The sequence below is a fragment of the Lathamus discolor genome, chromosome 12 (genome assembly GCF_037157495.1).
Source record: "Lathamus discolor isolate bLatDis1 chromosome 12, bLatDis1.hap1, whole genome shotgun sequence".
Classification (NCBI taxonomy): Eukaryota; Metazoa; Chordata; class Aves; order Psittaciformes; family Psittacidae; genus Lathamus; species Lathamus discolor.
This window is the reverse complement of record NC_088895.1, coordinates 12,371,687-12,385,813: the sequence shown is the minus strand read 5'-3', so window position 1 is coordinate 12,385,813 and position 14,127 is coordinate 12,371,687. Positions and strand designations below refer to the sequence as shown.

The 14,127-nt window shown below is 43.4% G+C and overlaps 1 protein-coding gene across 1 annotated transcript; it reads left to right on the top strand.

The window, feature by feature from the left end:
- Nucleotides 1–278: 278 nt before the first annotated feature.
- ANAPC5 (anaphase promoting complex subunit 5) lies at nucleotides 279–13,923 on the top strand. Its single transcript, XM_065692647.1, has 17 exons — nucleotides 279–525; nucleotides 610–689; nucleotides 1,559–1,668; nucleotides 2,035–2,233; nucleotides 3,383–3,449; nucleotides 4,784–4,885; nucleotides 5,520–5,710; nucleotides 6,638–6,719; nucleotides 7,440–7,529; nucleotides 8,482–8,663; nucleotides 9,145–9,280; nucleotides 9,517–9,591; nucleotides 10,378–10,499; nucleotides 11,654–11,761; nucleotides 12,283–12,430; nucleotides 13,047–13,209; nucleotides 13,587–13,923. Exons 1-17 carry the CDS (start codon nucleotides 322–324, stop codon nucleotides 13,799–13,801), a joined length of 2,274 nt encoding a protein of 757 aa, XP_065548719.1. The 5' UTR covers nucleotides 279–321; the 3' UTR covers nucleotides 13,802–13,923.
- The last annotated feature ends 204 nt before the right edge of the window (nucleotides 13,924–14,127 follow it).

The window sequence follows — 14,127 nt, the reverse complement described above, 5'->3', positions numbered from 1 at the left end:
CAGGCAGTGCCCAACCCGCACCGACTCGGGCCATAGCTCCTCCTTCTGCAGCGTGCCCGGAGGGGCCGTGGCCGCTCGGAGGGGCCCCGCACGGTGCCTCCGAGCCCGGCAGCTGCCCCCTAAGCCCCCTCGCCATCCATCTTTACCCTCAGCGCCCATCTCCCCCCCGGAACGTCCTCCCCGAGCATCATCCCTCCAACCGGCCCCACTGTGGCGGCGCACAGCCCCGCTCTGATTGGCCGCGGCGTGACCCATGTGATGCCGGCGATAGCGGCGATTGGCTGGCGGGCGCCGCCGGTTTCCCAGGCTGCGGGCTCCGCCATGGCGAGCGTGCATGAGAGCCTGTACTTCAACCCGATGATGACGAACGGCGTGGTGCACGCCAACGTCTTCGGCATCAAGGACTGGGTCACCCCCTATAAGATGGCGCTGCTGGTGCTGCTCAGCGAGCTGGGCCGTTCCGGAGCGCAGCTGGGCCTGCTGGAGCGGCGCCGGCTCAACCGGCTGCTGCTGCCGCTGCTGCAGGTCGGGGCCTGGGCATGGGGATGGGGTGCGGGAGGGATGGTGACCCCACAGCATATCGCGACATGCCGCTCTCCCCTTCCGCAGGGTCCGGACATGCCGCTGTCGCGACTGCGCAAGGCTATCGAGGAGTGCTGCTCGCCCCTGGCCAGCTCCGTGCACATCAGGTGGGCGCGGGGGCCGCGCCTCCCCTTCCCCGCCTGCCTGAGGGAGGCCCGGACCGGGGAGCGGGGGTTCGGGCTGCGGGGCCCGGACAGGGACCCCGCGCAGGGCTTGTGGTGGAGAGAGGCACGAGGCCGCTCAGCGTGCCGGGTTCTCCAGTGCTGGAGGCCGCGGAGCGCCCCTGCCCCCCGGTCGGGTCTGTTCCGTGCGGGCAAGGTGAAAACCCGGCTGCTGCGAGCAGTGGCTCTGTGGAAAAGGTAAAGGAGCTCTCTGCGTGCTCTGTTACATGGGTCCGCGCTGGTACCTGCTGGGAAGTGCTCTGGGACGTGTGAATGTGCGGTTTATGAAGGTCATACGTTTGGTGCAGAAATGTACTTCTCTAGTTGCCTAAGCTGGGGCTTGGGACTAGGTGGTTTTCAAGGTCCCTCCCAGCCCAAACCACTCTGTGATTCCAGGTTCTCATAAATGAGTTCTGAAAGGCCCCAAACCCAGACACCGCAGCCGTCTGCTTTAAGGTTTCTGTGTACAGAAGATCTGTTTTGATACTGTCTTACTCACTGAACAGCAACAGCTTTAAAAATCACTCTGGTTTGGGAGCCTGTTCATTGTGGTAAAAGAATAACCATCTTCTCTAACTGCGCTCTTAACTGTTTATAAAGGAAAACGAACCCAACCAAACCTGATTGTTTCTAGCCTTATTAATATTTAGTATGGTTTGGTTTGGCTTATGAGTATAAAACCCTTCTGGGTCTAATGAAGTAGCTGCCACTTGATTCTGGTTGTGTTTACTCACCTATATCTGAAATAGAAGAATATTTTATTTGACATATCTTATCAATGCCCTTAAAAATGTGGGTTTCTTTTCCCTGTTTAGGTTAAAGCTTATGGCAGAAGGAGAACTGAAAGATATGGAACAATTTTTTGATGACCTTTCCGATTCATTTACAGGCACGGAGCCAGAAGTTCATAAAACAAGTGTAGTAGGTAACTAACTGTTACCCATATGCTGTATTTGATGTGCTATCACTGATGTAGTTCACTCAGGAGACAGCTTGGGTTTTCATTTTGGGGAGGTGTAAAGCTTGCATGGTCTGATTTTTGTCTTGCTCAGATGTTTCATATTGTAATGTTCTTACCCTGAGCTTTGCTGTGATCAGATGGTCTGTGAGATTTGCCATTGAACCAACACCAGATTTACACCCTCCACAGTAGTCTTATCATTTGGTAGACTGAGACACTGAAGTGAAATCAAATAACGTGATGTAAGCTTCTGCTTATGATGGTTTCCAGTCTCCTCTCTGCAGCAGCGACCTTACAGGCAGTTGTCATAGCAGATGTTTTCCTTTGCAGGCCTCTTTCTGCGCCATATGATCCTGGCATACAATAAGCTTTCTTTTAGTCAGGTCTATAAACTTTACACTGCGCTTCAGCAGTACTTTCAGAATGATGATGAGAAGAAAAATGGAATTGATGAGAGTGATATGGACCTGACAAATACAGAGGAATTTGAGGGGAAGATGGAGAAAGAAGAACTCGATCTACCTCTAAGGTGATATGTTAAGTCTTTCCCACTTAAGAGAATTCAGTCTTATTTCAGATTACTTCTTTGCACATCAGAGTAAACTGAAGCTTTGTCCAAATCAAGGTGCTGCTGCTGTTAAACCTTCCAGACTCCACCAGTGGTCATCTAGGCCATGTGTGTGTCCTGCAGCAAATCCAGCTGCAATATTGAGATGTAGTGATTTTTAAAGGCTCATGCACCCTGGCAGGGCCCTGCTGCGTTTCCTTGGTGCCACCATGTGGTAACACTTTTAAATGACAGCAGTTCTGCTCATCATAGAAGATGGCAGGACCAGTTCTCATGCTCTCTTAGGGAATCACAGGTTAAAAGCCAGATGCTGCCCACAGTTTCCTTCTGTACAGCCCACTGCCGGGTGAATTGTGCTAGTGTGTGAGGTGCTAAAGCTGTTGGAGACCTTTTGCTTCCAACAAGGAAAGATTGCTCGCTAAGGGGAAAGTTAAGCTTAATGGTTTTGGTTTCTCTTGTTGCCCTTCTCCAAATAGAAGAACTCACGTCTATTTATACCCAAAATGAGAAGCAAATATTGTGAGTTTTCACCTGCTAAAGAAATGCTCCACTGTAGGAATAATCCCAAGAGCATTTTGTGTATCCATGGGTTTGAAACTACTTTCTAAACTGTCTTTGTATAAAATTGTGCTTGTGCGTGCTCTGCCACAGCATGAGTCAGTCAACAGCTCTTGGAGCCTGGCTGTCTGCTGTACTCGCTGTCTTTCCTTGGAATAAACTGGTAACTGCTCTTGCAGAACAGCTGTTTTCTGCAGTGATGTGTGTGGCCCAAGTGCCAGTTCATTTCATTGTGACTGCCTTTGGAAGAAAGGAAAAGCAGAGCAAAGCCGTTGGAATACGGCAACCCTAAATCTTCTATCTGCTGTTTTCCATTGGGTTTTCGCATGTATTTAGGGTAATATTCATATTGACTATGGTCTGCAGGTCAAAGATTACAACTGAACTGTGTGAAATCATTTATTAAGCTTTCTCCTTTTAGTCTCCTTTCATGCTTGGAGCTGTGATGTCTCCCAAAACTTCATAAAACAGAAGTGTGCAGCGTCCAATAAAATGCATTTCCTTGTATTCTATTCCAGTGCCCTTGTTTCTAACCAGAGTGCTTCTTTCCAGGGAAGAAGAGATATCTTGCAGTGGGCCTCTTTCCCAGAAACAAGCAGAGTATTTTCTTTCTCAGCAGGTATGTTAATTCTGAATACAGTTGAGTATTCAGATCTGTAACGTGAATTTCACCTTCAGTCTTATCCACAGTGTCAGGCATGATGTTTCCTTAGATCTGTTCAAGATGTGTTGATAGCTTGCCTGTAGTAGCTCATTATGAGCACTTGGGGCTAAAAGCGCTTTATCTAGACTTGCACGCCAGATGATGATGTCTGATTCTGAGAAGGTCACTTCCGTTCTGACTGTTTGCCTCGGATTTGATGTCTGTGAAATGTGCAGTTTTGTTGATTATTCCAGCTGATAAATACAGAATGGAGCAGAAACGCACATGGGCACAAATGACAGTAAAAAGCACTGCATGCTTGTAATAACTTACAAAGAGAAACAAAAAAAAAGTATATAAATAATATAAAATCTAAGTAGAAATACATACAGATATATAAATATAATAAATTGCAAATTACAAATATAAAATATAAATGTAATGTAAAAATTAAAATAGATATAATATGAGCTGTTTTGTATACATTTTAAAAGTTCAAAGTACCTTCTCAGTCCTGTTAGGTTCTTTACCTTTAGGGGTTGCTGAATCTGGTAGCCTGATCATGGCAAAACTCCTGCAGCTCCATGGCTTCCAGTGCAAGCAGTGTTGAGGCCCAGCATGCTGTCTGTTATCCTCTTCCCCTCTCTGGCTGATAAGGATGAAGTGTGATAAGGATGATTAGTGTGAAATACACGCACTTGTATGCTTTTGTGTGCATTTGCTCTCTTGCTCTTGATTTCACCAATAACTGGGCTTATAGTCTCAGTTTATCAAGCAACTGGCCCCTGGATTGCCTTGTCTCCAGTTGCTTCCAGCAAAAAGACACAACACACATACAAATGCAGCTCTCAGTTGACCCAAAGGCCCCACAGTCTTTCCATCCCTGGCTTGGGACCTTCTGGTTGGTCTGGACTTCCTCCAGGTTTTTTACTGATTTACTTGCTGAAGCAAACCATAGATTCACTCTTAGTTGCCTGATTGTTTTCGTAAGAAGATGCGTGTAATTCCAGTGAGCAATCCATCGTATTCTTCAAACTGAAAATTAAACAGAGTTCTTTAAGTACCTTTAAACTCCTTTGAATAAGCTTTTGTTTCACTTGGTCTCTCTGATCTCTGCAAAGTGGATGCTATGATACAGTATAGCACAAAACTGCCACTGATATTTCAGCGTCACATTAGGCAGAGCTGTTACGAGATCTCTTTAATGTTCCCTCCAAGCAGATAACAAAGTGACAAGCACCTATCAAAATACATTTGTAACCCTCTGGATTGTCACTTACCTTACTTTTGCTTTTCAATTTTCATTCCAGGCTTCTTTATTAAAGAATGATGAAACAAAGGCTCTTGCTCCAGCATCCTTACAAAAGGAACTGAACAACTTGTTAAAATTTAATCCAGACTTTGCTGAAGCAGTAAGTATCTCTTTCTTCATCCAAAATGGTTGTAAAGGGATTTGTTTGTAAAGGGATGGGATTATTTGGGAGTAATTTATTCTGCATTGAAATATAAGTAGATGATAAGAATGTGAGCAAGTTGCATGTAAATGGTCTGAAGTCCTCTCCAGGGTTCCATTCGACCTAAAGAGTTCTCCTGCCCAGGTCCCACAGTGCTGAGAAAAGAATACATAGCTTTAGCATCTCCTTTTTGCCTGCATGGCATCTGGAAGCAGTGCTCACAGTTCAAAGTTTCTTCTGGAGTGCGTGCACAGTGGGAGCCATGCCTCTGTTCCCTCACTTAGCACATAAATACAGGAATTCTACCTATGTAGAGGTGTCAGGCTTGGTGGGATAGTTCTGACAGCCAGATCTTGGCCTATGGAACACTACCTGTTAGGGAAAATGACCAATTTTACCCAAGCTTTACGCATTCTGCACAGATAGTATCAGCATCGCTGCAACTTCTCATCGAGCCCTTTCCTGGCCATGCAGTATTGCAGGGTTGCACTTATTAGGCAACCTTTCTCAGTGAGAAGATACATAGTAATTATAAAGGCCCTTTGTTTTAGTAGTTCTGGATAGTTAAAGCTGATTTTGCTTCAATTTTTAGCATTATTTAAGCTACTTAAATAGTCTCAGAGTGCAAGATGTCTTCAGTTCAACCCACAGCCTCCTTCATTACTTCGACCGGTTAATCCTCACTGGAGCAGAAAGCAAAAGCAATGGGGATGAAGGTTATGGTCGGAGTTTGAGATACGCTGCCCTGAACCTGGCTGCACTGCACTGTCGCTTTGGCCATTAGTAAGTTACTGTATTGTACCACACCACTGAAATTCATCTTGTTGCATCTCGTAAGTGCTGATAGATAGCTTTTCTGTTTGTTCTGAAAATCTGTTCAGGAGAAGAAGGGACTTTGATTTGATAACAGCTTTAGTTGGGCTGGAATTTTCTTGGAATCTTGATTTGGTTTGGTTTGTTTTCATTTTGACATTTATTTGGTTTCCATAATAACTGAGCCATCTCCAGCAGGGTAAGAGTTGACATTTGTCTGTGTCCTTTTGCAACTGTTTCCTGAGTATTTAAGTTCTCCATTGCTACGTTTCCATGACCTCAGAAAGGTCAGTGGACGTGGATGCCTATTTTCAGCTATATTCTCACGAAACTGGCTGGTTTTCTGATAACATAGAAATCAGCATAGAGCTGATGATCTGGAAAAGGGATCATTAAAGGAAAAAAAGCCATCTGAGCTTTTCTAGTTTTAAAATGCCATAGGGGTGGGTGTTACTGTATTGATAAAGCTGGCTTACCCACCTCCATGTATGGTTGGCATATATTGACTGTTGCCTGGAGGCATCACGTAAAAGGGCTGGAGATAGGAAGGATATCTGCAAAATTGAGAACAACATTTTCTACACAGGCAGATGCTTAACATTGCCCTTGTTCAAACAATAGCTTGGCACATTGGCCTGTACAGCGTTTGAAAGCCTGCTTGGGGTTATAGCTGTGTTTTTTGTAGTGGCACGCAGATGTTGTCTTGCTTACTATCCTCCAGACTAGAATATATTGCTGAAGGTCCAGAAGGAAATGCAGGCTTTTCATCAGTCTTTAATCAGAGTTATCTCCTGAGTGCTATATGCATAATTTAGATCAATATTCCTCAGTATCGTAATGTTGTATTTTAAGCACTGGGGGAAAACTAATACGTTCTCCCTTTTTGTTTGCTGATAGCCAGCAGGCTGAACTTGCACTTCAGGAAGCTATCCGAATTGCACAGGAGTCTAACGACCACGTTTGCTTGCAGCACTGCCTGGTAAGGTAGCTGTGTTGAAACAAGGTTAAGCCACCTTTGTGATCTGAGCCTTTGCTCAGTGAACTGCTGCAGGGCTACTTTTACAATGGTAGCTCATCAAATTACATCAGTTAATTCAAGTGTAACTGCCCAGCAATGGGGTGAAAGTGCTTCTGGCAGATGGGTCACCCAGAGCACCTGTAGGGAGATCATGGGATGGTTTTGTTGTAGCTCAGGATTACTTTTCTAAACAGGAGTTGTGATCCCAGAGTACAAATACCTTAGTACCAAGCTCAAAGTTTAGTCTTACGTGTATTAAAGAGACAGCATTTCATAAACTTCCTCCTTTCCTCCCGTCTCTTGGATTCTGAAAGAGTAATCAGCCATCTTTTGAGCAAACAAAAAGGAGGAGGGAAAGACTTCGATATCTCTATATTTTGTTCTGTAATGTATATTATTGGTATGATGAATTGGCATTAATGGTGTCCAGTTCCTGCGTTACTTTCTCTGCATTCCCCTGAACCTCCAGTTCAGTGTTGACTGCTGTCAAGTGTCGCAGCCGAACTGCACTTTTGATGTATTATGCTGTGCAGCATTTAATAGAGGTTTCCTTAGTATCACATTAATCCTGAAGAGTGGTTCTTATTTCCAGTGGGTTTTTGTGCATTCCGTGCTAAAAGTTTAAAGTGCTGCAGTCCTTGGCTGTCTGCAGTGGGGCTTTAACTTCTCTTTCCTTGCTAGAGCTGGTTGTGCATCTTGGAGCAGAAGATATTCGATAGCTGTGTTCTGCTGGAGCACTCTGTAAACAAATCTTTACATTTTGGCTTGCCAGTAAGTTCATTTCAATTATCCTTAACTTTATTCCAGGGAAAACACATGTGGTGAGGGGAGTGTGGGAGGAGGTTTGGGTTTTGTGGCTGGTCTGTTCAAAATACGTAACTGAATGTAAGCGAATCTCACTCCAAAATCCAGCTGTTTCTATTAGTTTTACCCCTCACACTAACAAACCAGATTTCAGTTGCTTTAATGCCAGTGCGTTATTGCAAGCCTCACTGTTTTTCCTTCTGATTTGTTTGGTTTTCAGGCAGAAAAACTCTGTGGCTTCTAGCCCAGCCCTGTGCACCATTTTGGCCTTAGGCCCATAGCACAATCTGCTGGTGCTCAAAGGGAGGTTCTTATAGAATCATAGAATAACTCAGTGCTGGTGCCTCTGGCAGGGCTTTGAACACATGTTTACTTGTAGGGCTCTGTCCCAGCTGTGAGATCTTGCAAGGCAGCCCTCCCCTTTGATAGTTTTGCACCCTGGATGTTTAGTTCTATCTCCCCCAAGATCTGCAAGCTCTTTGTTACGAGAATTACTCTAAAAGGAACTAAACTGCTGATGTTGGGAGATGAGAGCAGGCACGGCTGCTTGGTGGGGAAGGGGAGGGAAGGCTCTGTGTTTTCACAGCTGTTTCATCGCTGGAGAAATCCAGGTACAAGTCCTGTCATCTTCTTTTAAGACTTCTCTGTGGAGGAGTGGAAATTACCTTTCACATCTAACAAAATGGCATTCACATATGTGTGGGTGTGCGTAAGTGGGTATTTCAAGAAATGCCTGGAGCAGTGTTCCTTTGTCTGTGTTCCTTTGACTGAATAACATCATCCCTTTTTCTCTGGGATTTTTTTCCCCTTAGTTCAGAACTCTTGCTCCAGTGTAATTCGCAAGTGTAGTGGACTCTGTCTGCAGTCTTTCAGTGCTGTTGTATGTATGTGTATATATATATGCTTTTTTTCTTCCCAGTATCTTGCTTCCCTGGGAATACAGTCCTTGGTTCAGCAAAGAGCTTTTGCAGGGAAGGCTGCCAACAAACTAATGGACGCCTTAAAAGATTCTGATCTGTTGCATTGGAAACACAGCTTGTCAGAGCTTATTGATATTAGTATAGCACAGAAGACTGCCATTTGGAGATTGTATGGCCGCAGGTATTTTGTTTCTTTTGAACTCTTGGGTTAGCTCACTGTACTTGTTAGCACATAATGCATTATGAGTTATTTATACAGGTGCAACAAGTGACTGTGTCTCTTCAGTGCACTAAAATAAAGCAATCAGACTGTGAGTCTGTACAGGCTGAGAGAGCAATTACTTCCATTCTGTTGTGTTCCTCTGAAATTCATACTGGAGAAGAGATTGAGTTTCCGTTTAGTAGTGGTAAATAGATTGTAAGTTGTTCCTGTGCCCCTGTTTTCAGCATCTCTGTGCTGAGACTGTGTGCAGCTTTTGGTGTGTAGTACTTGATGTGCATGTGTAGTCCAGAGTTCCTGGATAGCAGTTGTTTTACAAGCTTCCATTCTCTCCCAGGTCCTTGACTTACCAGAAAATGCAGGCTATTGTCATAACAAGAACATAGATTAAAAATAGTTGTGTTTATTGCTTGAAAGCTAAAAGATGTTTCTCTTGCATAAGCACCATGGCACTCCAACAAGCCCAGACATTGCTGAGCATGAACAGTCTGGAGGCTGTGAATGTGGGTGTTCAGCAGAATAACACAGAGTCCTTTGCTGTAGTACTGTGTCACCTGGCTGAGCTGCACGCAGAGCAGGTGAGGTTTATGGCTATTTGTGCAAAATGTCATTTGGGTGAGAGGATGTGTGGGTGTTACTGACAGGGAGTGCGAGACTCGACTTGTGTTTTGTTCTGACTTTAATGTCTGCATTGGGGGCGAAGAAAATGCAGGCTTTGGCTCGGCAGGTTCTGGCTGTGAAGGTTGTGTTGCAATCACGGGGAGCGGCGCTTGCCCCGGTGTCCATTAATCACAGTGCTCTTTCTGTCTTACAGGGATACTTTGCAGCTGCTTCTGAAATATTGAAACACCTAAAGGAAAGATTCCCTCCCAACAGTCAACATGCGCAGGTAGAATGTCATTTCGCTTGTAAATCGTGTAACTATTATACAACAGGATCTGAATTCCATTACACCTGAATTCTTTCCTCTGTATGCCTTAGGCTGTACATTGGATAATTACACTTGGCTCATGACCTCACGGGAAGTTGTATGGCATAAACTTTGCTACAGAAGCATAAAAAAGATGCCCTGTTGTTTTAAGACTGGTGAGACATTTATCTCACCATGGCTTCCTAAGAAAAAGCTATTTAAATAGAAATGTCATTGACAAGAGGAATGTGCATCCGCTTCATGAGCACATATAGGAGGAGTTAAATGCTCTGCATTGATTTGGAGCTTCAAAGTTCTGTTTAATTGATGCTGCTTATCTTGATATACTGCAATCCAGAAATAACTGAGAGAATAGGGTGGAGTTTGTGTAACTCTGGTAAACACATTAACACATGAGTCTAAGGCAGTATTTACATTGAAGTGTTCAAGATTCCATTAAATATGGTTTGGGCCTTTTCATTACAGAACAAGTCTACTGTTTCAAAGCATTAGTAATGATTCAGAAGAGCTTTTGTACTTAAAATGCGGTCAAATAGGTGAGCTTTGGTATTGAGGCATTAATCCAGACCTGAGCCGTTTTCCATTGAGGATAGCAATATAGTAAAGCCAGTAACTGCACGGTGACAGTTAGTTGTGTCTAGAAATAAATATGCACAGGGGAAGAGAAAAAGTCAATTCTAACCTGGGATTAGAAAGTGAGTCGGGCACAACTTCTAAAACTTGTTCCTGGTGTTCTGTGTTTAGCTCTGGATGCTGTTTGATCAGAAAATACAGTTTGAGAGAGCCATGAATGATGGCAAATACCATACAGCAGATTCTCTTGTAGCAGGAATTACAGCACTGAATAGCATTGAAGGCGTGTACAGGTAAGAAATCATGACTCTGCATACACTTGCAGGTGTCTGCCATGAAGACAAGGACGAGTTTAGCAAAACGATTGCTCTTTTCTGTGTGCTTACATGTTCTTCCCTTTCCAGAGCTAAGTGGGGTCATGTTGTCTTTTCTGAAGTGCTTATTCCATTAGAGTATTTCCTGCAATAATGATTTCCAGTCGTTTCTCTGGACACTTTAAGAACTGCAGCAGCGCTGCTGAAGTTGGTGTTATTCTAGAGCCATAGATCTGTTGTGAGAACACAAAATACTTCTTTGAAATCTGCCATGGTAACTGTGCTCAAACCTAAGCACAAAGCAGATTTTTATGTCAAGCAGCTAGGGATGGATCTCAGGCCTGCTCTGAGCTTGAGTGTCTTCATCTGTGTCCTGGTTTCTGCAGCTACAAAATGGAGCAATATGTGTTTTCACTCACTTTAATGGGTTCTTGTTTCTAAATAAGAAGGATGTGTTAGAAATAGGTAAAGTTAAAACTTGTTGTTTGAGAGCATGAAAACCAGCTTCCTGGTAAAAGCAATTTCTTGATGAGGCAAAACACTTAAAGACATAACCAGTGCCAGTAAGCCAGAAGGTCAGTATTCAAGCTGTGGGACCTGATGTTTGTCCTTCTGGAATTGGACTGCTTTGTGATTTCCCTGATCTTTAAATATTCTACTCAGTGTCTGCATTCAGGGTGTTTGTACACATCCCCTACTGCTGTGTGTTTGTTTCTCATTTCCCTGTTCTCCCTCTTTCCCAGTTGCTCCATATCCTTGTTAGCTGAAGCCAATTTTAGCTACTTTACCTCATACCTGTTTTTCTTACAGATAATTAATTGTGCTTTCTAGCTTGCATGCACTCCTGCTTCTGCAGCCTGTTTGGCCTTTGGTTTTGGCAATCCCTGTTTTCTGTCTGAAGCTGTTGTACGAGTGTGATCCTTTCTGCCTGGGAGTTGTCCAGCTGGAATCGGAGATGCCTGTTTTTCCCCATCAGCATGTACAGCATGTGTTCACTTTGTCAGAACACCATTGTGCAGTTACAAGAAACAGAGGGTCACCAATAGACGCCTATTTTACTTATGTTCTGAAGAGCAGAGTTGTATCTAAAACACAAAAGCACAGTCAGTGATGTTTTCTTTCTACCACGGCAGAAAAGCCATTGTCTTGAAAGCCCAAAATCAAATGTCAGAGGCACACAAACTTTTGCAGAAATTGTTGATCTACTGCCAGAAAATCAAGAACACCGAGATGGTGATTAGGTAAGAATGATTTATTTTCGGAGTATTAAAGCCACTTTGCAGTGATTAGAATCAGCCATTACAATTTGCCTGTGGTCTGACCTCACTACTCTTCAGATTGCCTACTATGATTTGGAGGTTTAAAAATCATTTATTAATCATGGTATGGAGGAATCCTCAAAATATTGTGGAATTGAAGCCTTGTCATTTTAAATATGTAAACTGAAAGGTAGTACACTTCAAGCTGCATAAAGACTTGCGCAAGAAGAGGGAAACACTGCATCCAGAATAAATAGGAAATAGAAAGGCATGTGTGTAGTTGTACTTTTGTGATGACCTTCAGAGTAGTTGCAGTGTTGTTTAATCCTTTTGGATGTCAATGGCATCTCATCTTAAGGATGTAATTTAAGTTTATTGTATATGCAGTGATGTAATTCATAATGAAATCAATGCCATTTTGGATGGAATAAATGTTTGGGAAACAAGCGAAGGTGTTTTATCGAAGGAAAAGGTCTGTAATTCTTTCCCCCTGTTTTGGTTAGTGTACTCCTGTCAATAGCGGAGCTCTACTGGAGATCTTCATGTCATACCATTGCCTTGCCTGTGCTGCTGCAGGCTCTTGCCCTCTCTCGAGAGTATAGCCTCCAGTACTTGGCTTCTGAAACTGTGCTGAACTTGGCTTTCTCCCAGGTATGTCTGAGTTGTGTTTTCACGGGGCTGTAGGGCAACATTAATTCTGGGGATCTGGATACTGGTTTTACTCCTGTGAGATTTAAGAATGCAGCCTTGTTGGAATTAAGTTACTGATTCTGAGAAGTATATTCGAAGTGTAAGATCTTGTGAGGAAGATAATAAAAGTTGAGTTTCATGCGTATCACTAAGATGGGTAGTTACTGCATACAGTTAAGCAGGCAAGCATAAATTGCCCCTGCCTTAATTTCTTCAGTTGTTATTCTTTGTGCTGGTATTTTGGCTTTCTAGTAGCACACTTTGGCATGTGTTTGAATTAAAAATAACACTCGTAATGGAGTTCAGTTATATTGTTGGTTTTGAGCTGGCAGAGATGTGGTTGTCAGCACTGACTGTGGTAGAGAAGCCATGCTTAAATCATTTCAAATAGCAGCTTGTTTCTACTAGTAAGTTTTGATTTAAAAGAAGATTGTGGGGGAAAAATACACATAAATATACATCCTTGTCTATAGCGCACTTGTTGTTAGAAGCAGATGTGATGTTTGTTGCTCTTCTCTGAAGAAGCTGCTCTTACCAGTGGATTCCAGTATTAGACCAGCAAGTATTCCTCTTTCAGCTGATCCTTGGCATCCCTGAGCAAGCCCTGAATATTCTGCACATGGCAATAGAACCTGTCTTGGCCCACGGAGCTGTCCTGGACAAAGGCTGTGCCATGTTCTTGGTGGCCAAATGTCAGGTGGCTTCTGCAGCATCCTACACACCACGGAAGAAGATTGAAGGTAGAGTGAAGAGGGATTCTCCTCACTGACACTGTGCTGAGAAGTGCAAACCAGTGTGTATACTGGGTCTTGCTACACAATCACCATTGAAAAAAAGCACTAAATGGTATAGCAGTTGTGTTACCTAGATTTAAGGTAGCAAAATGAGTTATTCAACAGCCACCATGTTTATAGTGGAGTCTTGTTTATCCGCATACTTTCACACCCATGGTTTGCAGCAAAGGCTGAATAACAACTGAAAGAGCATGTTGCTAAGACACAAATTGTTTTGAAAAGCGGAGGAATTTGTCATTGGGCTCCTCAGAATTGAGCTGTATCACTTGGAATTGTTATGGTGATCTTATCTTAAATGTGACTGTCCCGCTTTCTTTCCACAGCTTTGGAATCTGCTATCTTGAATTTAAATGAAGCCAAGACTTATTTTGCCAAAGTGGACTGTAAAGAGCAACTCAGAGACGTTCTCTACTTCCAAGCCCGGCTGTTCCACACCCTAGGCAAGACCCAGGAAAGGAACAAATGTGCCATGTTGTTCCGTCAGTTGCACCAGGAGCTGCCGGCACACGGTGTCCCCTTAATCAATGCCTTCAAGTGATGCATTTAAAGATGAGATTTGTTTGTTTTCCTGGGGTGTGGTTTTTTTACACGTGTCTTTTTAGTATATTTGGTATTCCATGTTTTGAAATAACTGCCAATAAATCATGGTCTTCTATTGAACAGACTTGCATTTTGTTTGCAATGACATAAGGGAAAGCATGGGTTTCCACTCATTTCACTTGTATTCTGTACTCGTAATTAACAGTAAGAATTGAACAGGGGAAAATAGACAGACTTTCTTGTGTGCATGATAAACACACCGAGGGGAATGGTGCAGTCACAATGAAATAATATCTGTTCTTTGTTGTGACATTTTCAGAATCA